Below are 25,468 nucleotides of genomic sequence, written 5' to 3' on the forward strand. Positions count from 1 at the left end.
TTTGAGGGAGGCTGGGCTCCTAGGGTAGAGTAGGAGTTGCGCGAGTTTGGCGGCAGGATTAAGATAGGTCTCCTCAGTGCTGGTTAGCTGGGGAGGGACTGTTGGGCCCTGATAGGGTAGAGTGGTGGTCGGCGGGGGCGGAGGTGGGGAGGTCTCCTCCTGCGGCCCGCCTCTGCGGGCGCGGGGTGAGGCTGCTGCGGGCGCGTGCGCGTCGCTACGCCGGGCGTTTCAAAAGCGTGGCCGCCAGGACAGAACGGTGCGGATGGTTAGTGCGCAGCCCACGGATCCGGCGCTGTTCAGCAGCCTTCTCGGAACTGGTTGGCTTCACCTCCTGTGGGATTCAGCTCCGGCTCGACGCCCGCTCCCTCCTCACGCCTCGCTGGCCGGAGTTGCCATGGTTCACTTCTTGCACCCAGGCCTCTCTCCTGTGACCATCGTCCCTCCCGATGCTCAGAAAGATGCCCTGGGCCGCTTCGTGGTGCAGGTGAGCAATGAGGCAGGGGCGGGGACGAGAACCCGAACCTCAGCGGGACGCTGGGGGCCGGGAGAGCGCGACCAGTCGTCGGGGACCTTGCGAAGGCACTTGTCGGGTCTTTGGGGTGACGCGAGGGTAAAGTCTGAAGAGGCTGAGTTCCTGTTGGATTCCCGTCGTCGCCGGGGAAGTGCAAACTTGAGAGTTTTCTGCCCGGGACGTCCAAGCCTCGGGGCAGATCGTAGTGATCTTGAGCTGGTGAGTGCAGGCTCTGCGAGAGCGACTGCCGCCTTCCGCGTGACCTGGGACGAGTCCCCACCTCAGATCTTAGACTCTCCTCTTGGCTGTAGCTGTTTCACCGGGTGGTGGAAGGTTAGACGTAAGTGCTGGGCATAGCGTTAGGCCTGAGCCGTAGTGGACGGTGGTGCTTTTTGTCGTAATGAACCCAAATGCCCCAAACCTCGACGGTTTCCCCAAGTGCATTGTGGACGCGGTACTCCCCAGAGGCTGTGACCCCTCGACCCCTACTACCCGAGTCCTCAGGTCCCGGGACCGTAACCGGAAGACCCTCCTGAGCCTGGCCAGGGGAACTGGAAACCTCAAAGACTGAAATTCTTTCAATTCCACGGTTTAAAAACAAAACAAAAACCTGGAATACCTTTTAAACTAAACTCTGAGCAAAATGCAAACCAAGAGTATTTGGCACCTACTGGTGTTTTAAGTAGCATCGCATTTCTAAAATAAATCTGAGTATATGCTTATGAACTTGAACTTGACATCAGGAGTTTTGATGTCAGACTTCACATTCTACAACAAACGCCCCAAGGACCACACTCTTAGAATTGAGTATCTAGTGAAGGCTCAATCCAATAATTCATACAGAGGGAAGGAAATATTCTCATTGAGGTTGTACTTGATTTACTAGTGCCTTGTTGGAGGGCCTTTGTTCCCTGCAAAGATCTAGCCTTTACTCCTGTAGTACTCATTTGGACGTACTTTTAAAAGCTGCTATATAATTTGTAAATTCGTTTTGTAGCTAATTGAGAAACTAGGTTTTTAATTACATACTAGCACAGTGTTCCACGCTTTTTCCTTTTTCCTTTTTTTTTTTTTTTTTTTTTTTTTGCGGGGCGGGGGGTGGGTGGGACGCTGGTTGGAATCCAAACACAAGATTCTTCCCCCCCCCCCCCTAGTATTTAGAGAAAGAGAGGGAGAGAAACATCAATGTGTGAGAGGTACACTGATCGGTTGCCTCCCACATGCCCCCAGCTGAGGACCTGGCCGACAACCCAGGCACGTGCGCAGGTCAGGAATCCAACCCGTGATCTGTTCTCAGGCTGCGGCTCCGTCCACTGAGCCATACCAGCCAGGGCCAAACGCAAGGTTCTTTAGGAGAGAGACCAGACCAATCCATTTTGTAAGTCAGGTTCCATGTACACTCATTTTCTTTGTAAGATTTTACATTTAGTTAATATTTTTAAGGTTTTATTTATTTTTAGAGATAGAAGAGAGAGAGAGAAACATCCACCTGTGAGAGAAACATGGCCCCACAACCCAGGTAGCAACCCAGGAACATGATCTGGCTCACGATCAAAATGGCAACCTTTTGCTTTGTGGGATGACCCCCAACCAACTGAGCCATACCCTCAGGGCTCTATCTGCTAATATTTTGTTAAATGTTCTTACTTACGTACATGTTTAAGAGGGAATTGGTCTTTAGAAATATTTTGTTTGATACTAGTATCTGGATAATGCTGGTCTCAAAAAATGATTTGGGAAGTGTTAGTTCCTATTAAAATATTTTCTGAGTATGGGGAGATTTGGTACTATTTATTACTTAAGCATTAATAGAACTCACCAGTGATGCCACTGAGAATTTTAATTTCTTTGAGGGGAGGAAGGTTTTTAATTATGTGTATTTCTTGGGGAAGAATTTAATAATATATTTATAAGAGCATTAATTCATCAAGAAGCCATAACATTACTAAATGTGTATGCACTTACAGTTTGCCAGTTTTTGTAGTTTGTCATTGAAGGAATTTGCCCATTTCACCCCAATTTATTGGCAAAATTTTTCATACAATTCCTTTATTATCCTTTAATGCTTTATAGGATCTGTAATGATCCCTCTTTTGTCCTGGTTTGGTCATTTGCATCTTCTCTTGGTCTTGTTCTGTACTAAATCTAGGGATTCAGTAATATTATTAATCTTTTGACTTTGCTTTATATCCATTGCACATCTGTTGTTTTCTTAAAAATTTTATAATTCCTTTCTTTTTTCTTTTTTTATCTATATTTTATTGATTACACTATTACAATTGTCCCATATTTTTCCTCCCCTTTATTTCTATCTGCCCTACACTACCCCTCCCCTCACCATTCCCCCTCTTAGTTCATGTCCATGGGTCGTACATATAAGTTCTTTGGCGTCTCCTTTTGCTATACTATTCTTAACCTCCCTCTGCCTATTTTGTACCTATTATTTATGCCGCTTATTCCTTGTGCCTTTTCCCCCATTCTTTCCCCTTCCCTCTGATTTCCATTTCTATGATTCTGTCCCTGTTCTAGTTTTTTGCTTAGTTAGTTTTTGTTTTTGTTTTTTGGTTCAGTTGTTGATAGTTGTGAGTTTGTTGTCATTTTACTGTTCATAGTTTTTGATCTTCATCTTTTTCTTACATAAGTCCCTTTAGCATTTCATATAATAAGGGCTTGGTGATGATGAACTCCTTTAACTTGACCTTATCTGGGAAGCGCTTTTTCTCTTCTTCCCCTGTGAATGATAGCTTTGCTGGATAGAGTAATCTTGGATGTAGGTCCTTGTCTTTCGTGACTTTGAATACTTCTTGCCAGCCCCTTCTTGCCTGCAAGGTTTTTTTTGAGAAATCAGTTTATAGTCTTACGGGAACTCCTTTGTAGGTAACTGTCTCCTTTTCTCTTGCTGCTTTTAAGATTCTCTCCTTATCTTTAATCTTGGGTAACGTAATTATGATGTGCCTTGGTGTGTGCTTCCTTGGGTCCAGTTTCTTTGGGACTGTCTGAGCTTCCTGGACTTTCATTCTAGTCCCTTCACCAGGTTGGGGAAGTTTTCCTTCATTATTTTTTTAAATAAGTTTTCAGTTTCTTGGTCTTCCTCTTCTCCTACTGGCACCCCTGTGATTCAGATGTTGAAAGTTTTAAAGTTGTCCCAGAGGTTCATAAGCCTCTTCTCATTTTGTTGAATTCTTGTTTCTTCATTCTGTTCTGGTCTAATGTTTGTCTCTTCTTTCAGCTCCAAATCATTGATTTGAGTTCCAGTTTCCTTCCCATTACTGTTGGCTCCCTGTATATTTTTCTCTCTTTCACTTTGCGTAGCCTTCACTTTTTCTTCCGTACTCAACCAATTCAGTGAGCATCCAGATTACCAGTGTTTTGAACTGTGCATCTGATAGGTTGGCTGTCTGTTCATTGCTTAGTTCTGTTTTTGGAGCTTTGATCTGTTCTTTCATATGGGCCATATTTCTTTTGTCTCAGCACACCTGTTACGTTGGAAGGGGCAGAGCCTTAGGTATTCACCAGGGCAGGGCAACCCAGGTTGCTGTGTTGTGATACTGTAGGTGGGGGAGGGGTCGAGAGGGAACAGTAACTCTTGTTCTGCTCTAGGCAGGCTTTCAGTCACTCCCCCTACTACCCACAATCAAGTTGGGCCCTTCTAGTGCTGATCCCTGTGTGGGTGGGTTTGTGCACGTTCTAGGACCCTGTGGGTCTCTCCAACAGACTCTCCTGTGAGGCTGGGAGTATCTCCTGCTGCTGCAACCCACACAGGTTTTTACCTCCAGAGGTTTTGAGGCTTTCTTTTCCCGCACTGGAACCCTGGATTGCGTGGTCTGTCTTGTTTCCCATCTGTTCCTCCCAGTTTATCTGCACGCAAATGTGGGACCGCCGGTCTGCCAGCCGGTCTGCCAGTCCGCTGGCCATGGCCTTACCTGCCAGCTGCTCCAGCCACCTCCTTGCTGTGCCTCCTCTCTGCCCTTCTTACTAGTGTGGATGAATGTTTCTTCTTTAGCTCTTTGGTTATCAGACTTCCATACAGTTCGATATTCTGGCAGTTAAGTTATTATTATTATTTTTTAAATTTGTTGTTGTTTTTCCTTTGGTTGTGCGAAGAAGCCAAGTGTATCTACCTATGCTTCCATCTTGGCCGGAAGTCCTCTATGATTCCTTTCTTATGCTTACTTTGGGTTTAACTTTTAATGTTTTAAGGTGGATACTTAGGTCATTTTTAAGTCTCCTTTTGAATGTTTAGAGTTATACATTTAACTATACATTTAGAGCACTGCATTCCCTTTAACACTGCTTTGGTTAACACCCATAAATTTTGATATAGTGTTCAGACTATTCTCTAAGTTCCATTATGGTTTCTTCTTTGACCCATGGAATATTTAGAAGCGTATTGCTTAATTCCCCAGTAGTTGGATATTCTGCAGATCTTTCTGTTTCATTTTTTAAAATTATTTAACATGGGTTTAAAATTTTTTTTTCAATTACAGTTTACATTCATTTTTTTTATCAGTTTCAGGTGTATAGTATAGTGGTTAGACAATAATATCCTTTGCAAAGTGGTTCCTCCTGATATTTCAAGTACCTGTCAGTCACCATATGTAGTTATTACAATATCGACTATATTCCCTATGCTGTACTTTATTACATCCCTGGGACTATTTTGTGACTACCCTTAACCTTTTCACCATGTCCCCTAACCCCCTTCTCCTCTGGCAACCGTCATTCTGTTCTTTGTTTCTATGAGTCTGTTTCTATTTCGCTATGTTTATTTTGCTCTTTAGATTTCACATATGGTATTTGTCTGTCTCTGACTTATTTCACTTAGCATAATACCCTCTAGGCCCATCCATGCTGTCACAAATGTGTTAATTGATTTTTTTTAATCTTAAAAAACATTTTAATCTTAAAAGACTTTATTTTTTTAGAGAGAGGGAAAAGGAGGAGAAAGAGGAAGAGAAAATGTGAGAGACATTGATCTATTGTATATAGTATGCACACTGACCAGGGACCGAACCCACAGTCCAGGCATGTGCCCTGACTGGGAATCAAACTGGTGACCTTTTGCTTTTGCAGGATGATGCCCAACCAACTGAGCCACGTCTGTCAGGGCTGCTTTATGAATTTTGAAGCTGTTAGTGTATATACATTTAGGAATTACATCTTTTTTTTTTTTTTTTTTTTTAAGATTTTATTTACTTATCTTTAGAGAGGAGGGAAGAGAGGGAGAGAAACCTCCATATGTGGTTGCCTCTTGCGTGCCCCTTACTGGCAACCTGACCTGCAACCTAGGGGTGTGCCCTGACGGAATCAAGCCAGCAACGCTTTGGCACTCAATCCACTGAGCCACACCAGCCAGAGCTATATCTTCTTGATTGACCCTTTTATCATTACGACACTAATCTTTTGTTTTTTCATTCTCAGTGGAGGACGTACTTATTTTTTTAAAGATTTTATTTATTTTTAGAGAAGGGAGAAGGGAGATAGAGAGGGAGAGAAACATCCACTTGAGAGAGAAACATTGATTGGTTGCCTCTCATACTGAGGATGGAATCCTCAACGCACGCATGTACTCTGATTGGGAATAGAACCAGCAACCACATGGGTCTATGCCCAACCAGCTGAACCACATGGGTCAGGACGTCATGCTTATTGATTTTAGAGAGAGGGGAACGGATGAGAGAGAGGGAAAGAAACATTGATGTGAGAGAAGGGGCCATGCTCCAACCAATTGAGCCACACCAGCCAAGGTAGGACATTTCTCTTGATTTTTGGTAATGTTGCCCTGCAGCATTTCTTTTCTGGCAATAATATAATCAAGATTCCTTATGATTAATGTTTAATAACCTTGTATTGTTTTTGTTTAAAGAATATCTTGTAAAAGCAGTCTTTTTTAAATGTTTAAATATTTATTGATTTCAGAGAGAGAGAGAGAGAGAGAGAGGAAAGAGAGCAAAACATTGATTTGTTGTTCCACTTATTTATGCACTCATTGATTGATTCTTGTATGTGCTCTGACTCAGGGACTGAACCTTCAACCTTGGCATATTGGGTGTACCCTCTAACCAACTGACCTACCCAGCCAGGGCTTACTTTTTTTTATCCAGTCTGACAATTTGTGCCTTTTATTTTATTTATTTTTTGCTTTTTAAACTACTTTATTAGCTTCACAGCATGTAATGAGAATTTCTTTCATGCAATAAGTAAGACTCACCTGCTGACACAAACTTGCAAATTGGGCCAAAATACAACATTCATTTAGGAGCTGGTAATATGAGACTCACAGGAAACAAGTAACAGCAATAGATTTAAAAGGAAGGTAGGTCACAAAAATGTAAGTTTAGGAAGCAGGTGTGTGTTGCTATTAACTTCAGGGATTTTCAAGGCATGAGGCATAAGGTTTCATAAGGTGTAAAGTAAAACTTAGTGACGGTAATGGCAGTAGGGTGTCGGTGCTAAGTGCCGGCAGACTTGACTGAACAGCTTTCCCTCAGCTTTTCTATCAGCTGTCTCATCTCCTCCATCCTTTCTGTATTCTTTTTATCTCATGCTTGCCTGTGGATCTCCAAGCCTCTGACCGGAGTCCCATCTGTGCTGCAGGGTGGACTGCCTGCATGGAACTGCCTACGATTTCCCCTAGGCACACAAAATTCACCAGCTTCCAAAGGGAAAGCCAAGGGCTAACCTTCGTTAGTATCTTGCTTCTTTTCAGCCTTCCCCCTTCCTCCCAATTTCCTGTTTGGGATTTTCGACGTTGAGATTTTTTACTGCTTCTTTCTCTTTAGACACCATTGCTCCTGCGCCTATCCTTGCTGCTTCCTTCTCTTCCTGATTCCTGCCCCGCGTTCCGCGTTCCGCTGGACACCTGCACCAGCACACCTGCTCCCCCTCGCCTCTTACTCCTGGCTGCTGCCGCGCCCCGCGCGCCGTGACCCATAAGCTCTCAGGGCCATTGGGAGTAGGAACCGAGAAGGGTGGGAGTCATAGCCTGGTCTAAGATGCACCTTTTAAATTAGAATAAATGTAACTATCAAAATAGTTGGATGTAAGTCTCTTAGTTATTTGTGTTCTATTTGTCCTGTTTGTTGTTGTGTTTCTTCTCTTGATTTCTGTTGAATTGAATATTTTTAAAGTTCCGTTTTATCTCACTAGTTCTCTTTCTCTCCTCCTTTATTGGGCATTCAAGGATAGCAGTTTTTAGAGTGTAGTCTTAGGACCTCCGGGGTCCCTAAGACCCTATTGTTTTGCATGTAAGCCATACATTGTAAAATTTGCAAGAACGCAAAACTGTATTGCTCTTGACAGTAAACTCTTGAATGCTGTTTTTGAAAATACAGCTTTAAAAAAAAGTTTGTCAACATGAGATCGGTCTTTTTAACATGTATTATTTCTAAATGAAATGATCGGTATTTTAAAGACTTACCAGTTTTAACTTACAATGTAGTAAATGTTGATATAACCCAATTTTTAAGATTATAAAGGGGTTCTAAGACCAAAAAGTTCGAGAGCTATGGCTCTAGGTTCTAACATATACAGACTTAACACAGTGTACTTTTAAACATGTCACTTCACCTTACAAGAGTATTCCTTCATTTCCCCCCCCTTAGCCTTTCCTTTGTGCTTTTGAAATTATATTGTATAATTTATTTCTCCGTGTTATAAATTGTACAATGTACTGTTTTTATTTTTGTCTTGATTAATATGTTCTTAAAGAAATTAGGAAATAAAAATTTTGTGTTTATACACATATTCCTTTTCTGGCACTCTTTATTTTTCTCTAGATCCCAAATACTTACCTTGTTTCATTTTTCTTAAAGAACATACAACTTCTCTTACAGTGTAGATCTGCTGACGAAAACTTCTCTCTACTTTTGTTTGGATATATTTACATTTATTTTTGAAAAATATTTTTGTTGCCTTTAGTTTTTCTTCCTCCTCCTGCACTTTAAATATATTATTTCATTGCCTTTTGGCTATCTTTGCTTCTGATGAAAATTCAGTGATCATACCTTTTTTTTTTACCTGTGTCCATACAAAGCCATCTTAATATTTTTCTCTTTGTCATTGTTTTTTAGGCATTTGCCATGTGACATTGTTTTTTTAAGTTCGCTTTGGGTCCATTTTGCTTCTGGGATTAGTGGTTTGTATTTTGTATCTAGTTTGAACATTTTTTTTGACTTTTTTAAAGGAAGCAATCAAGTTTGTTTTATTCTTTGTACCCAGTTAATTAACTGGGTAATTAAGTAAATATGAAACTACAAAACAATTTTATAGATTCCATGTATAGGATGTTATCTTTTCTGATCATTCTTAAAATACTTTTTCTTGCCTAATATCTCCTCTCTTTGGTGATTCAATTACACATTTTTTTTTTTAAAGATTATTTATTTATTTGATTTTGGAGAGGGGAAGGGAAGGAGAGAAACATCAGTGTGTGGTTGCCTCTCACGCACCCCCCTACTGGCTGGCAACCCAGGCATGTGCCCTGACTGGGAATTGAACCAGCAACCATTTGGTTCACAGGTCGGCACTTGAGCCACATGAGCCAGGGCCAATTACACATTTTTATTAGACTGCTTGAGATTGTCCCTCTGGACTCTATGCTTCTCTTCATTTTTGGTTTCTGTTTAGTTTCTATTGCATTACCTTTAACTTCACTGATCTCTAATAAATTTATGGTGTCTAATTTTTGAGAATGCTGTCTCATGTATTTATTTTAGACAATATATTTTTCAGCTTTAGAAGTTCTCTTTGGGTCTTTTTCAGACCTTCCATTTCTTTGTTGAGGTTCCGTATTTATTAGCCTTATTAGGTTTATGGTCTCCTTTATATCCATGAATTACAGTAGTTGTTTTAATGGTCTTGTCTGCTAATTCTATCCTTTCAGTTATTTCTGGGTCTGTTTCTCTTGACTGATTTTTGTAAGCTATGCTATTTTTTGTGTCTAGATTTTTAAGCAGGGCCTATATTTGATGTTTTAATAATGCTGTTGTAAGTTTAAAAAAATTTAACTTCCCAATTAATTGTTGGTTGCATATAGAAATAGTTTTTTGTTTTGCTTTTTTACCTTGTACCCATTAAAACATGTTAATTAGGAGATGTACATAGTCATTTATGTTTTAGAAATGATGAATTTAGACTCTGGGTAAATATGCATTAGAAATGGATTACGAGCAAAAGAAACTAATTGGCAGTTTTTCAGTATTCTAGGTACTGATTTGGATTAGGAATTGCTATTAGAGCTAGAAAGGCGATGGACTAGAAATTTAAGAGGTTTAACAGTCATTCTTGCATCAGGAAACATCATATTGAGAATAGGGATAATTCAGTAATAGCTTAATTATGGACTGCTTACAAAGACAATAAGGATGAGGTATATAAAAACACAATAATGCATTACTCTGTGTCTAGTAACAACACCTCTTGCCTGCCACTCGTACACACAGAGGACCTACCAGAAGTGTCTTAGTGCATTTGGGCTGCTGTAACAAAAATACTGTAGACTGGTAGACTTTTAAACAACATAAACTTATCACAGTTCTAGAGGCTAGGCTATTCATGATCAGGATGCTGGCAGATTTTATGTCTGCAAATTTAGTGTCTGGTGAGAGCTTGCTTCCTGGTTCATAGGTATTTTTTTGCTGTGTTCTCACGTGGCAGAAGAGGCAACAGCTCTCCAGGGTTTCTTTTATAAGGGCACTAATTTCAATCATGAGGGCTCCACCTTCCTGACCTAGCTCACTCCCCAAAGGTTCCTGCCTCCGAAAACCGTTAAATTGGGGGTTAGATTTTTAACATTAGGATTTTTGAGGAACACAAACATTTAATCTATAGCAAGGAGATAGGGCTAATTTTAGAGGAGTGATTGACGGGACCCAGCCAGCCTAAGGTAACCTTAAAGGGAGAAAGCTGAGGAAATAATTTGTATTGGGTTGAGTTGTGTCCTTATTTGGAGATAGGATCTTTGCAAATCAGAGTGGACAAATAGGTTTATAGTTGTGATACAAATAAATAATACAATAATTAATAAATAATAATATAAGAGTAAACTCTGTGTTTCACTTACTCATAACTGTAAACCTACTTTTGCCCGTCCGGGGGGTGGGGTGTGTGTGTGTGTGTGTGTGTGTGTGTGTGTACATGTTACCTATCTAACATGGACTAACATATGCTGGCTATACTTAAGTGAAATGGTAGATCTAGAAAAGTCTGTTTAGCTCTGACCAGGGTGGCTCAGTGGATTGAGTGCCAGCGTGCCAACCAAAGAGTTGCCGGTTCAATTCCTAGTAAGGGCACATGCCTAGGTTACGAGCCAGGTCCCCAGTAGGGAACATGCAAGAGACCACCAAATTGATGTTTCTCTTCTCTTTCTCCCTCCCTTCTGCTATCACTAAAAATAAATGAATAAAATCTTTTTTAAAAAATAATTAAATAAGTCTGTTTATGGGAAAGGGCAACAAGGAACCTTGCCAGTTTTGGCTTGGGTTTTGAATGAGAAAAATGTGTCCTAAAAATTTGTTATCACAGGCCTGTTCTCTCACAAAGTCCGGGTTTAGGTTGATATTTATTTCTTGCTTGGTTCAGGAAATTTATAGCTGAGAAATTTTTGAAGTGATCCCTGGTAATGCCCCTGGGGTAGCTAGCATTTAACAGAATATCTCTGATGTGACATGTTTTTTTACCCAGGCCTCACAGGAATCCTACAAATAAAATCCTATTAAAGACCAGCTTAAATCTTAAATTATAAAACAAAAACCTTTATGAGTAATAATCAACAGCTAACAGATTTAAATGCTCAGAGACTTCAGAAAATGGAATTATTGAAACACTACCAAAGAAGTATATTTAAAGAAATAAAATACAAAATTTAAAAAGGGCAATATACAACTAGACTGTGAAGAACTGAACACCACTGAATAGAGAAATAGTGACTGGGAAGATAGCTCTATGGATACTACCCACAGGAAACATAGTCTCCATTTTCTTATGGGCATATGAACCAGTTTTGCCTTTTGAGACCCAAGTAGAAGTCTGTTGACTAAGGGAATTTTTTTGCTTCCTTGACTCTTTAAAAAAGAAATTTGTTTTTAAAGATTTTATTTATTTTTAGAGAAGGGGAAGAAAGAAAGGGAGAGATACATCACCCCTAACCAGGTAACTGGCCTGCAACCCAGGCATGTGCTGTGAACTGAAATAAAACCAGCAACCTCTCAGTTCATAGGCTAGTGCTCAGTCAGGGTCCCTGGCTTGTTTTCTGACGTGGTGAGGGTTTGGAGCACCTGAAACTCTGATACATTCTTTTGAGGATACAAAATGGTAAAGCTTCTTTGAAAGAACAGGTTAGCACTTCCTTAAATATACACATGTAGGAAGTGTGGAATTCCAATGTCCAGGAATCCCATTCCTAGGTAACTACCCAAGAAAAATGAAAACTGTTCACACATATCTTTACATGAATATTTATAGCAGCTTTATTAAAAATTGTTAAAAGCATCAAACAATCCAAATGCCCTTCAGTTGGTAAATTTAAAAATTGTGGTACATGTAGGGCATACCTCTCAGCAATAAAAAAGAATGAATTAGAATAAAATGTAACAACACTGATGAATCTGAAGTATATTATGTGAAGTGAAACAAGTAAGCTTTGAAAGGTCTACCTTCTGTGTGATTCCATTTATATGACATTTTGGAAAAGGCAGAACTCAGAACACAGGTAAGTGGTTACTTGGGGTTGGCGGGAGAGATTGTATGCAAAGTGACACTAGGAGATTTTGGAGTCATGGAACCATATTCTAAATTTGTTCTGGTGATGGCACATGGCTGTGCTGTACATCAAAAAGTAAATTTTTTGCTATATATAAATTATACTTAAAACAAAAGGAAATGAATAGGAGTAATGTGATTACAGTATGTAGAGTAAACTTATTGTAGCAATTTGCGTGTGAAGAGGGGTAACTGAAGAGGACATGGGGTCAACAGGGGGTTTCTTTTTTTTTAAGACAAATAGTAGAGCAAAATTGTATGTTAAAATGATCCATTTGAGAAGGAGAATTTGAAGATGTATATATGAATAAAGAAATAACAGGAGGGGCCAAGGCAAGAGGATGAAATTCAGCTAGCACGTGTGGCAGTGTTGGTCTTTACAAGGAGGTACACATTTTCCATGTAAAAGAAGAATAAGGAAAAGATGAATGCAATTTCCAGCTAAGTTTGACAGTGAGATGGCTTCATATTTCTCAGTGATGTGGATCATACTGATTTTTGGCATAAAATGAGTTTGAAGAACAAGTAGGAGGCATGAAAAAAATTCTTGCCCAATGGTGGGAGAGTGCTCTTTCTAAAGAGACCTTGTAGGATTTTCAGCTACTTGGATCTTGTTTATGCTAGTGATTATGAATTTAATCATTAACATAATTAGTGATTGTGAATTTAATCATTAATATAATTAATGATTATGAATTTGCCATGATATACTATGTTGTATGAATCTTCCCTCTCTCCATAGACGATTAGTTGCTGCATGTCGCTGCAAAAAAAATGTAGTGAAATTCTTCCAGGATGGCATTTTGTCCAGAGAGTGTAATGGAGGAGAGAACAAGGAGTTGAGGGTATTTGCATAGGAGTAATTTATACTTTGGACCATGGAGGGAATTTAATTATTTGGAAGTGGTATGGAGATCGTTGAATTATTGCATATTGAAGTCTGACAGAGAGGCCAGTCTCTACTTGACTTACAACTGTCTCTTTAAGTCTAATACATGCCTTTCAAATATTTGTTGAATGAACAAATCCATCGCTGTCTTCAAGGAGAAAGGGGCCATATACCTTTATAGTCTCAATACTCTGTCAGTTCTTACTCTTGTACAGTGCCCTGGGTGTAAAAGACTTTTACATTGTGAACACTTTCGAGGGTAAGAGTAGGCAGGCCTACTTATCCTCTGGCAAATAATAATCACTGAATTAGTATTCTTTTTCAAATTTTTTTAATAAGAATTTTTTTAAGCCAAACTGACAACATGTCAGAAAGCAAGATCTCAATGCTCCTTGAATTATTATTTGTTGAGTGAATGACCATGGGATAGTCCCTTATGTTGTATTGAAATTGTCAGATTTCTTGGTTGTATTTCTTGTATTCCCCACTAAACTGTTAGCTTCAAAAGGATTAGAACTAAATCTTAGTCAACCTTGTATTCAGTGCATGATATGGAACAGGTGATAAGTAAAGAATTGAGAGAACTTAGTTTTCTTTTTTTAATAAAGATTGTATTTATTTATTTCTAGAGAGAGGAGACGGGAGGGAGAAAGAGAGGAAGAGAAACATCAATGTGCAGTTGCCCCTTGTTTGCCCCCTACTGGGGACCTGGTCCTCAACCCAGGCATATGCTGTGACCGGAATCGAACCAGCAACCCTTTGGTTTGCAGGTTGGCATTCAGTTCACTGAGCCACACCAGCCAGGACGAGAATGTGTTTTCAGATATACTCATCAAGTAGTTTGATGTATGGCATGACCACTTCTGTGTTGAATTTTTGTATGTGTATTCTAACAAAGTTTGTTTGGGGGTTTGTTTGCTAGGAGGAGGCATCTCCCTACTCTTTGGTCAACATCTGCCTGGATGTCCTGATTAATAACCTGGAGAAACTGTGTTCTGAAAGATCTGATGGAACACTGTGCCTTCCGGAGCATTGGAGTTTCCCTCAGGAATTAGCTGACCGATTCCTTGGGGTGATGACTTGGCAAGGTAATGATTAGGCTCTTTTGTTGTGTACTTTTATAACACTTTTTACAATTTGAAAAGCACTTTCATATGCAATTCCTATTTTGTTCCTCACTACAACCTGGAGGGAAATAGAGAAATTATTCTCATTTTATTTGTGTGGAGGCTGAGTCACAGCCTCTCTGGAATCCCTTGGTGGAAATTGTCTTGCTTTTAGGCTTATCCTGCTATTGGCTTTGTTGTGTGAAGAGAGTGGAGAATTAAGTCAGACCACCATATAGCAATATACTCTAGCTGCTGAAATGCAGTTGACTATAGTCCTGTTTCCTATTCTTTTGACTGAATGTGAGCCTTTAACTAATTTTTTTTTTTTACTTCCTGTTATAGTGGTGTGTTTGAAGGGCTATGTTTAAATTCCTTTTTTATCCTCACCTGAAGATATGTTTATTGATTTTAATGAGAAAGAAGGGGGAGAGAGAAACATCAATTGGCTGCCTCCACACATGCCCCAACCAGGGATTGAACCCACAACCTTTTGGTGTAGGGATGATGCTCTAACCAGCTGAGCTACCTGGCCAGGGCAATAAATGATAATACAAGAATAAACTATGTTTTGTGTACTCCAACTGTAAATCTACTTTTGCCCATCCCTGCATTATCAACTATCTAGTCAGTGTTAATTTTAACTGATTATCTTACAACTTTTAAAAACCTGTTTTTGAATTAGTTTCCCATGTATTGTGATTGGTTGATAGACTTTTAAGCCTCTTTTAATCTCTAGGTTTCCTGTCTATCTCTTGTATTATTTTGCCTCTCTCTCTCTCTCTCTCTCTCTCTCACACACACACACACACACAGGGTCCAACACAAATAATGCCCCTTTTTTATTACAAAATTATAAGCATGTAATTATATAACATAACAATATCACACTCAAGCACACCATATTACATTTTAGGTGAAATGTTCAAATTAAAACTATGAGTTATTACACCCATATTATTATCCTACCAACCACACTCAAAGCAGGCCTTACTTCTACCGGACCCTGTATGTATGTGTGTGTGTGTGTGTGTGTGTGTGTGTTTTATATGTGTATTTTTCAAGACTTTTTTTAGAGCAATTTCAGGTTTACAACAAAATTGAGAGTGAGGTACAGAAATGTCTCATTAATCCTACCCCACATACCCATAGCCTCCCCCAATATCAACATCCCTCATAGGAATGGTACATTTTTTACCAACAATGACCTTACATTGACACAATCATAATCACCCAAAGTTCATAATTTACCTTAGGGCTCATGTTTGGTGTTGTGCATGCTATGGGTTTGAACAAAATTATAATGACACGTATCCATCATTCTAATTCACAGCACTAAAAATGGTCTGTGCTCAGCCTATTCATCTCTCCCTCCCATTCCTGCAACCACTGATCTTTATACTGTCCCCATAGTTTTGTGTAGTTGGAATTATACAGTATGTAGCCTTTTTGGATTGGCTTCTTTGACTCAGTAATACTCATTTAAGTTTCTCCGGGTCTTTTGTAGATTGGTAACTGTTTGTAGTGCTGAGTAAAAAAATTCCTTGTTTGGATATACCACAGTTTATTCATTCAGCTACTGAAGGATGTCTACGTTATTTCCAAATTTTGGCAATTATGAATAAAGTTACTATACATATTTGTGCGTAGGTTTTTGTGTGGGCGTAAGTTTTCAGCTCCTTTGGATAAATAACGAGGAATGTGATTGCTAGATCATGTGGTAAGAATATGTTTAGTTTTGTAAGAAACTGCCAGACTGTCTACCAAAATGAATGTACCATTTTGTATTCCCACCAATAATACCTGAGAGTTCCTTTTGCTCCATACCTTCCCCAGCTTTTGGCACTGTCAGTGTATTGATTTGTTTATTCTAATAGGCATGTAGTGATATATTGTCATAATTTGCATTTTCCTGATGACATGGTGTGGAGCATCTTTCTATATGCCTATTTGCCACCTGTAGATCTTTTTTGGTGAGGTGTTTGTTAGGGTCTTTGGCATATTTTATAATTGGGCTTTTTTGTTGTTGAGTTATAAGTTCTTTGTATATTTTAGGTAAGTCCTTTATCGAATAGGTCTTTTGCAATTATTTTCTCCCAGCCTGGCTTGTCTTCTAATTCTGTTGATGCTCTTTCATAGAGCAGAAGTTTTTAATTTTAGTGAAGTCCAGATTATCATTATTTCTTTCATGGATTATGTGTTTGGTGTTATATCTAAGAAGGTATCACTATACTCAAGGTCATCTAGTTTTTCCTCCTATGTTACCTTCTAGGAGTTTTATAGTTTTGCATTTGAGTTAATTTTATGAAGGGTATAAGGTCTGTGTCTATATTCATTTTTTACTAATGTGAATGTTCAGTTGTTCCAGCACCATTTGTTGAAGAAACTCTTTGCTACACAGAATTGCCTTTGCTGGTTTTTCAAAGATCAGTTGCCTGTATTTATGTGGCTATATTTCTGAGCGCTCTATTCTGTTCCATTGATCTATTTATCTCTTATTTTTACCAGTACCATATTGTCTTGATTACTGTAGATTTATCATAAATCTTAAAATAGGGTAGTATCAGCCCTCAAACCTTGTTCTTTTAATACCATGTTGACTATTTCTGGGTGTTTTGCCTCTCCATATAAACTTTAGAATCAGTTTCTTGATATCTACAAAATAACTTGCTTAGATTTTTATTGGAATTGCATTGAATCTGTAGATCAAGTTGGGAAAAACTGATATATTGACAATATTGAGTCTTCCTATCTGTGAACATGGACTATCTCTCCACTTATTTAGTTCTAATTTGTTTCATTTATCAGGAATAGTTCTCCTCATATAGCTCTTATTCATATTTTGTTAGAGTTATACCTAAGTATTTCATAGTTTTTGGGTGCTAATGTAAATGGTATTGTGCTTTAATTTAAAATTCTACTTTTCATTGTTGGTATATGGGAACATGATTGACTTTTGTGTAGTAACCTTTTATCCTGCAACCTTGGTATATTCACTTACTATGGCTTCCAAGAGTTTTTTGAGATTCTTTTCAGATTTTCTTCATATATGATTTTGTTATCTGTGCACAAAGATAGTTTTATATCATCCGCAATCTATCTTTTATTTCAATTTCTTGTCTCATTGCATTAGCAGGGACTTCAGTATATTTCTAAAACATTTCACAGAAAAAGCCAAGCTGTTTCCCTTTATCAGGACTTTAGCTCCTCCCTTCATTTGGACTGATGGCTACTTTTGCCTTTTACTTTTTTTAGGTTTCATCATAAATGTTACCTTATCAAACCACACAGTGACAGAAGATTCTTGTCCTCCATTTCCCCATTCCTGTATTATGTTTTTGTTTCCTTGGAACTCTTACTACAATTTCAAGTAATATTCTGCTTGTTCTGTATTCTCCAGTGTCTGTTGTATTCTCACTCTAGGATGTAAATAAATTCCATGAAGACAGGAGTCATGTCTGTCTCATTCACCATTCTTGACATTTAGCATAGCACTTTGCATAGAGTAAACATGTTGATATTTGTTGTATAAATGTACTACGTTCTTCCTCAAAGCTTGAAGTATAGGGGCTTCCTTCCTTCTGTCTTGGTAGCTCAGCCCAGTTCAAACTGGGAACCTGTGAATCAGCTTACATACCTTTTCCTCAGTCCTTTCTCCCAGTCTCTTCAGCCACCTTGTTCTATCAGCCTTAGTTTAAGTTTTTATCTCATGATTAAAATTGTTAGTAATCTTTTGCTCCATCTCACTCCCATCAAACGCTATCCTAATTTCTTTACATTGTCACATAATTGGTTCTTCTAAAAATATAATTATGAGCATTTTTATGCTTAAGATTTTTGAGTTATTCCTAAAGTCTGAATTTTCTAGTTTTGTATATAGGCTCCATATACCTTTCCCTTCCCCTCTACCATCATTTCCAGCAATACTTCCCTTGGACATTGTGTTCCAGTAGTGCCAATTTACTTTAGGGTTGTTCTGAATAATCTCCTGTTTGGAACAACCGTAAAGTAAAGACATGCCTCCATGTCTTTGATGTGTTCTTCTACCCTTCACCTTCCCCTTGGTAAAGTCATATTTAGTCTTCCAAACTTTACCCAAAGTTAATTTCATCTGTGCTAATTCAATACCCAGGATGAATCACCACTGCATATAATACACTATTGCCCTGGCTGGTGGGGCTCAGTGGATTGAATGCTGGCCTGTGGACCAAAATGTTGTTGGTTCAATTCCTGGTCAGGGCACATGCCTGGGTTGCAGGCCAGGTTGCCTGTTGGGGGTGTGCAAGAGGCAGCCCATCTATATTTCTCTCGCACGTTGATGTTTCTCTCCCTCTCTTCCCTCCCAAAAAATAAACTTAAAAATAGTTTTAAAAAATACACCATTAGCCTTGGCTGGTGTGGCTCAGTGGATTGAGCGCCAGCCTGTGAACCAAAGGGTCACTGGTTTGATTCCCAGTCAGGGCACATGCCTGGGTTGCAGGCCAGGTCCCCAGCAGAGGGCGCAAAGAGGCAACCACACATTGATGTCTCTCTCCCTCTCTTTTTCCCTCCCTTCCCATCTCTAAAAATAAAGAAATAAAATCTTTAAAAAAATACAGTATTAAAATAATTTATTTACTTTAAGTGCACCTCTAGACTGAATTCCTTGTGGTCACAGGTTTCTAGTTACCTTGTGTGCCCATTATTTAACATGGGATCTCACATATAGAAGATGCTTAGTAAATCTTTTATAAATGAAATCTAGTACAACCCACTTGTTTTATAGGTGAGAAAAATGAGGCCCTGAGAGGTAAATGACTTGTCAAAGGCTATCCACTAATTTGCTTAAAAGTAATCATTAATGGTGTTATTTGCATACTATATATATATTATACTTATTACTTTATTTTGTTCTTTTTTCTTTTGAACAAAGTTGATATGAATAAAGCTGGGCTCTGGATACCAATTGGCTTTGACTTTTGATTCTGCCACATATTTGGGCCTTGAACAAGTTACTTGACTTCTTTAAGCTTCAGTTTGCTCAGCTACATGGTAATAGGAATAGGTTTGGTTTTTTTTTTTAAAGAATTGTTGCAAAGAATAAATGATATAATCTGAGTAAAGTGTTTAGAACAATGTTGGGCACAGAATAAGCAGCAAATGTAGTCATTATTGTTTTTATTTGCATCTATCATAGTTCATTGGCCATAATGCCTCCTGGAAAGGGCATCAGATTTCATTATCATTACAAACTCATTCTGGTTCTTTTGTAGGCAAACTGACTGATAGAACAGTGAGCATTTTCCGAGGCAACCAAATGAAACTGAAGCTGGTGAACATTCAAAAAGCTAAAATCTCTTCAACTGCATTCATAAAAGCTTTCTGCCATCACAAACTCATTGAATTGGATGCTACTGCAGTTCACAGTGACCTTCCGATCCCAGACATCATACGTGGACTCTGCAGCAATAGCTGGACCCAGCAAAACCTCCGGTGTCTCCTGTTGGACTCAACAAGCATCCCTCGAGATTCAAGACTACTGTTCTTTGGTCAGCTCACTGGTCTTCGTGTTTTAAGTGTTTTCAATGTTTGTTTTCATAATGAAGACCTGGCTAATGTTTCTCAGTTACCAAAACTGGAAAACTTGGATATCTCCAATACTCTGGTCACTGACATCTCTGCACTCCTTACCTGTAAGGATCGACTCAAATCTCTCACAATGCACTATTTGAAATGCCTGACCATGACCAAACCGCAAATTCTTGCAGTCATTAGAGAACTCAAATGTCTACTTCACCTTGATATTTCTGATCACAGGCAACTCAAATCAGATCTAGCTTTTTATTTGCTACAGGAGAAGGATATTCTACCTAATGTTGTGTCACTGGATATTTCGGGGGGCAGTTGCATCACCGATGGAGCTGTAGAACTGTTTATACGCCAGCGACCTGCGATGCAATTTGTGGGACTGTTGGCTACGGATGCTGGTTATTCTGACTTCTTTACTACAGAGCAAGGCTTGAGGGTTTGTTCTTACCTGAAATAAGTTTTTTCATTTGTTCAGAACATTATTAAGCTTCTGTTGTATATCTGAATCTAGGTATGAGGGTTACAGAGACAGATAAAAAGTCCTTGAGGAATATAACAGTTATTGTGTAGCTACTGTGGTAGGTTGTAGAAATATAATCTTTTTTTAAATTAACTTTATTTCTTTTTTTTTTAAACAATTTTATTTATTTATTTTTAGGGAAAGGGAAAGGGAGGGAGAAAGAAGGAGAGAAACATTGATGTGAAAGAGAAAACATTGATTGGTTGCCTCTCTCACACCCCCCAACTGGGGACCTGGCCAGAAAATCAGGCATGTTCCTTGACTGGGAATTGAACCAGTGACCTTTTGGTTTACAGGACAGCACTCAGTCCACTGAGCCACACCAGCCAGGGCTAGAAATATAATCTTAAACAATATACAATCCTGGCTTCCATGTATTTAGTCCAGCTTCATAAAGATAGGGTGCAGTCATTTATACATCACCTCCTGTCTGCCAGATATCATATTGTGCACATTATTTTCTATTTTAATCCTCCCACTTGACAGTTGAGGGAATGGGTGCTCAGGGAGGTTAAGCTACTTATCTACAATCATAGAAATGTTAAATGGTATAGCTAGGACTTGTACGCAAATCTTTGTGACTCTAGAACATGTGTTCTTCACCTCTGTTAACAGCTGAATTTAATTAATAAGGCAGGTGATCAACATGGCTAACACCAGTTTTGGTGAAGATATGACACAAAGGAATTTTAAAAGAGCCTTAAGAAAAGTTTTGAATGTGGCTGGAATAAGTTTATAGCCTCTCATGGTACTGTTTTTAAAGGAACATATATTTAAATATTTATGTTGTAGAATATTTCTTTTTTAAAACAGTGGTTCTTTTCCTCAAGTGTACATTTTAATCACTTCAGAAGCTTTAAAATATACTCATATTTATGTCACATCCCCAAGGATTCTAATTTAATTTGTTTGAGATTTGGCCTGAGCATTAAGGTTCTAATTTAATTTTTATTTAATTATTTTTTATTGTATTTTTTTTCCCCATTACCATTTAGTCGCTTTATACTCCCCTGCAATCATCACACTGTTGTCCTTGTTCATGAGCCCTTTTGGGAGTCAAGATTTTAAAAGCTCCCAGTAATTCTAATGTGCAGCCAAAGTTCAGAAGCACTGCTTAAAAAGAACCCTTTATGATATACCTTACGTAATTCTTCTTAGGATGAGAGAATAAAGTGATTTGTAGTCATTAGTTGCTTTTACATTTTATTCCTTTAATTTGAAAACAGCAATTGTTGTGTTTTAAAGTCCTTTTAATTTTCTGGCATCTCTAATGAAGGTAGAAGCCATCGCTTACATCATTTGGCTTGAAATAAAGATAAACTTTGAACTTTCAGTTAAATATGTACAGTAGAGAATTGTTTATCAGGGATATAGATCTCGACCTGTTTAAGATTAAAAGCATTTAATAGCACAGTGATCTAAAGACCACAGTGATATAAAAGAAATAGATTTTAGCACATAAATATTTGGTGTATACAATAATGTGGGGCAAGTGCTGGAATGTAGTTAAGATACTAACTATTAAAGCAAGTAGGACAACAGAAAATGGGAAGTTTTGTTTCAGTAAACTTATCTAGAATACATGTCAGCATAGTGTATTTTGAAATTTTTAAATTATGCATTGTGTACAGTGTTGGATATTGGGGGATGGAGAGGAGAGACCACAATCTTCCCATTACTAAGAAACTATACAGATCTTAATTAATAAAGAGGTTATTTAATTCAACCTTATGTGGGGTATAAGATATGGTAAGTTTAAAAGGTGTGTTTCAGAAAATCTTTTACTTAACAGAAATACGCCTATCTTTCAAATTAGATGCAAAATACACGAAATATTTTTGTTCTTTGTGTTGATCAAAAGTTTGCATACATTAAAATTTTAGTGAAGCCTTGAAACATAATAAATATGTTAATTCTTGGACCCAAAATTAGAATGGGAAATATGTACGAACTTAACTCTTTTAAAATGAATGAACAAGAGGTACAAATTTCCAGTTATAAAATAAATAAGTGAAGGGATGTAATGTACAGCATAGAGAATACAGTCAGTGATATGGTAGTAACTTTATATGCTGTCAGATGGTTTATTAAACTTATTGTTGTGATCACTTCATTAGATATATAAATGTTGACTACCTTGTACACTTGAAACTAATATAATATTGTATGTTAACTATATTTTAATAAATTAAAAAAAATTAAATGGGCAGAAAGGGCACCCACCGTTAGTATTAAAAGCCATGCAACATTTTCATTTGCTGGGAAATTCTCATGGATCCCATAGTGGGTTCTGGCACAAAGTCCTTAGGATGATTGTTCAGTAATGGCATCTCCAGGAAGCCAAGGAGAGAGGATGACACAATGGCTATCTGGTCTCCTGTTTGATCTTTAAAAAAAAAAAAAAATTGTATTTATATTTAGAATGAGGGGAAGGGAGGGAGAAAGAGAGGAAGAGAAACATTGACCACACACTCCCAATCAGGGGCTGGCCCACAACCAGGAATTAACCAGTGACCCTTAGGTTTGTGGGACCACACCCAACCCCCTGAGCAACACCAGTCAGGGTTCTTCTGTTTGGTCTTGCAGTGGCTTATACTTTGTTGGACCTCCTACATATGAATGATCACAATACCCTTTTTTATTTTTTTATTGTATTTTTTAAAAAAGATTGTATTTATTTTTAGATAGAGGGGAAGGAAGAGAGAAAGAGAGAGAGAAACGTCTATGTGTGGCTGCCTTTCACGTGCCCCCTACTAGGGGCCTGACCTGCAACCCAGGCATGTGCACTGACTGGGAATCAAACCAAGGATCCTTTGGTTTGTGGGCCAGTGCTCAATCCACTGAGCCACAGCAGCCAGGGCTAATCGTATTTTTAACTGTATTTTTTTCATTAACATTTGCCCCCCTTATACCTCCTCCCCCTGCAATCACTGCACTGCTTTCATGTCCGTGAATGCTTTTTCCTTTTCGCTCGAACCTTCTATGCCTAAACCCCTGCCTCACCCCCGTTTTCTGCCTAGAATATATCCCTTGTTTAGATTTTTAATAATGTGTGGGTCCTTGGGCAATTGATGTATGTGCATAATACTATTTTTTTAAATTTATTTATATCTGTTCATGTACTTTTTCACATCACCGTTTATCCTCCCATACCCTCTTCCACCTCCCCTGACCTCTCCCTGCGCAATTCCCACGCTGCTGTCCCTGTCCATGAGTGTTCTTTCCCTTTCTCTCTTCCTCTCTCTCTCCCTCCCCTGCTCTCCCTCTTTCTCTTTTTGCTCAATCTTTCCAGCTGTCAGCCTGCTCTCTTTCTGAGTCTCTGTTTTGCTTGTTCATTTTGTTCATTAAATTCTGTATATGAGTGTATAATACTTTAGATTTTATTTATTTATTTTTAGGGAGAGGGGAAAGAAGGGGGGAAAAAAAGGGAGGAGAAACATCCGTGTGTAGTTGCCTCTCGCATGCCTCCTACTGGGGATCTGGCCTGCAACCCAGGCATGTGCCTTGACTGGGAATCGAACTGGTGACCCTTTGGTTCTCACGCTGGCACTCAATCCACTGAGCCACACCAGCCAGAGTGAGTGTATAATACTTTAAAAATTATTTGGAAATAATTTTTAACTTGCATTTATGAATTTGAAACATTTTGCCACATTTGTTTTATCATCTGTTCTCTGTACTCACAATTTTTTTAGAACAATTTGAGAGTAGGTTGCACATTATGTCCCAGTTACTTGGTGGGTTTTTTCAGTGTATTGATTTAGGTCTTTTTATATTTCTGAAAAGTTTCCCTTGATAGTATTAGTTCACTTCTTGCCCAGGCACTTCCAAGTACATATATGTTGGATCTTTGTCTTTTTTCCATATCAGCACTCAATCCTATATCCTTTTTTCTTACTTTTTAAAATTTCCTTGTTTCTTGCGTTTCTTCTTAGTAAATTTTTATTTAAATTTTAAAATTAAATTTAAATTTCATTTAAATCCTTCCTTGGGTACTTCATAACTTAATCTTTACATTTAATATGATTTTTTTTTCTTTCCTGAATTTAATGAGCCCATCATCTTTTTAAGTTTTTTTTCTATCCTAAAATGCTAATTTAGAATATTTAATTCAGTTTAAATTGCGGTATTAACAGTTTCCTTCTGATTTGTTGGTTTATAGGAAGAACTTTTCCAGCTCAAATGTGTAGATTGGCTTTTTAAAAAATTCTCTTACAGGAGCTTTACATGGAATTGGTTTGAATCTCTTTATTTATTGGCACTTACTGGATTCCTAACTCAAAAGCACTCTCCTGTCAGTTTAGTGATTTGAGATTTCTTCAATGGATGATGATATTACTGGTCATGTGAAGGGAGAATGGGTTATTTTTCTTTCATTTTCCAAGATCCTGGGATTCCACTCCCCTCTTCTTCCCTCCCCTCTTTTTCTTTCTCTCCACTACCCAAGAAAGGTAAAAACTGAGTCATACCTCGTTTTATTTATATTGCTTGTTGACTTCATGGTTTAGAATAGGAGGGTAACAGACTTGAAATTATTCAGTGGTAGCAAGGCAAAATTATATTGATATTATATAAAAGATAAATAGCCCTAGCTGGTGTGGCTCAGTGGATTGAGTGCCAGCCTGTGAACCAAAAGGTCGCTGGTTCGATTCCCAGTCAGGGCACATGCCTGAGTTGCGGGCAGGTCTCCAGTTTGGGGTGTATGAAAGGCAACCAATTGATGTTTCACATATTGATGTTTCTGATGTTTCTGCCTGTCTCCTCTTCACTCTCTAAAAATAAATCTTTACAAGAAATAAGTAATAAGTAAAAATAACACTTCTGAAAAAAGTCAACTCCTTTTCCATTGTAGTAATTTTATGTGGCCTTTTTTGTCTTTTATTGTCTAATTTATCCTGTTGAGTGAGTACTTAGAAGACATGTATTCATGGTTACTGGTTGCTTAAAAATTTACATGCTGTTCATTATTCATTTGAGGTGTTAACTGTAATATAGTTGTAGGGAGATGGTATTTATTTGAATCTGGCTTCTCCACTTAATTGGTTTGTTACATTTAGCAACATTCTTCCCTCTCTGGACCCATCTGTCAAAATGATGCTGAGGAGAACATTTAC

General features: G+C 38.3%; 1 protein-coding gene across 1 annotated transcript in view; it reads left to right on the top strand.

The window, feature by feature from the left end:
- Positions 1-394: 394 nt before the first annotated feature.
- ZYG11A (zyg-11 family member A, cell cycle regulator) overlaps positions 395-25,468 on the top strand; it is a 51,575-nt gene continuing 26,501 nt past the window's right edge. Inside the window, exons 1-3 of the mRNA XM_054571991.1 lie at positions 395-484; positions 14,083-14,248; positions 19,519-20,270. Of these exons, the coding sequence (XP_054427966.1) occupies positions 395-484; positions 14,083-14,248; positions 19,519-20,270 (1,008 nt within the window). The remainder of the gene's footprint in view (positions 485-14,082; positions 14,249-19,518; positions 20,271-25,468) is intronic.

This window comes from Pteronotus mesoamericanus, unplaced genomic scaffold (genome assembly GCF_021234165.1).
Source record: "Pteronotus mesoamericanus isolate MK-2021 breed Mesoamerican mustached bat unplaced genomic scaffold, CSHL_Meso_final contig_105, whole genome shotgun sequence".
In the NCBI taxonomy this organism is placed as follows: domain Eukaryota; kingdom Metazoa; phylum Chordata; class Mammalia; order Chiroptera; family Mormoopidae; genus Pteronotus; species Pteronotus mesoamericanus.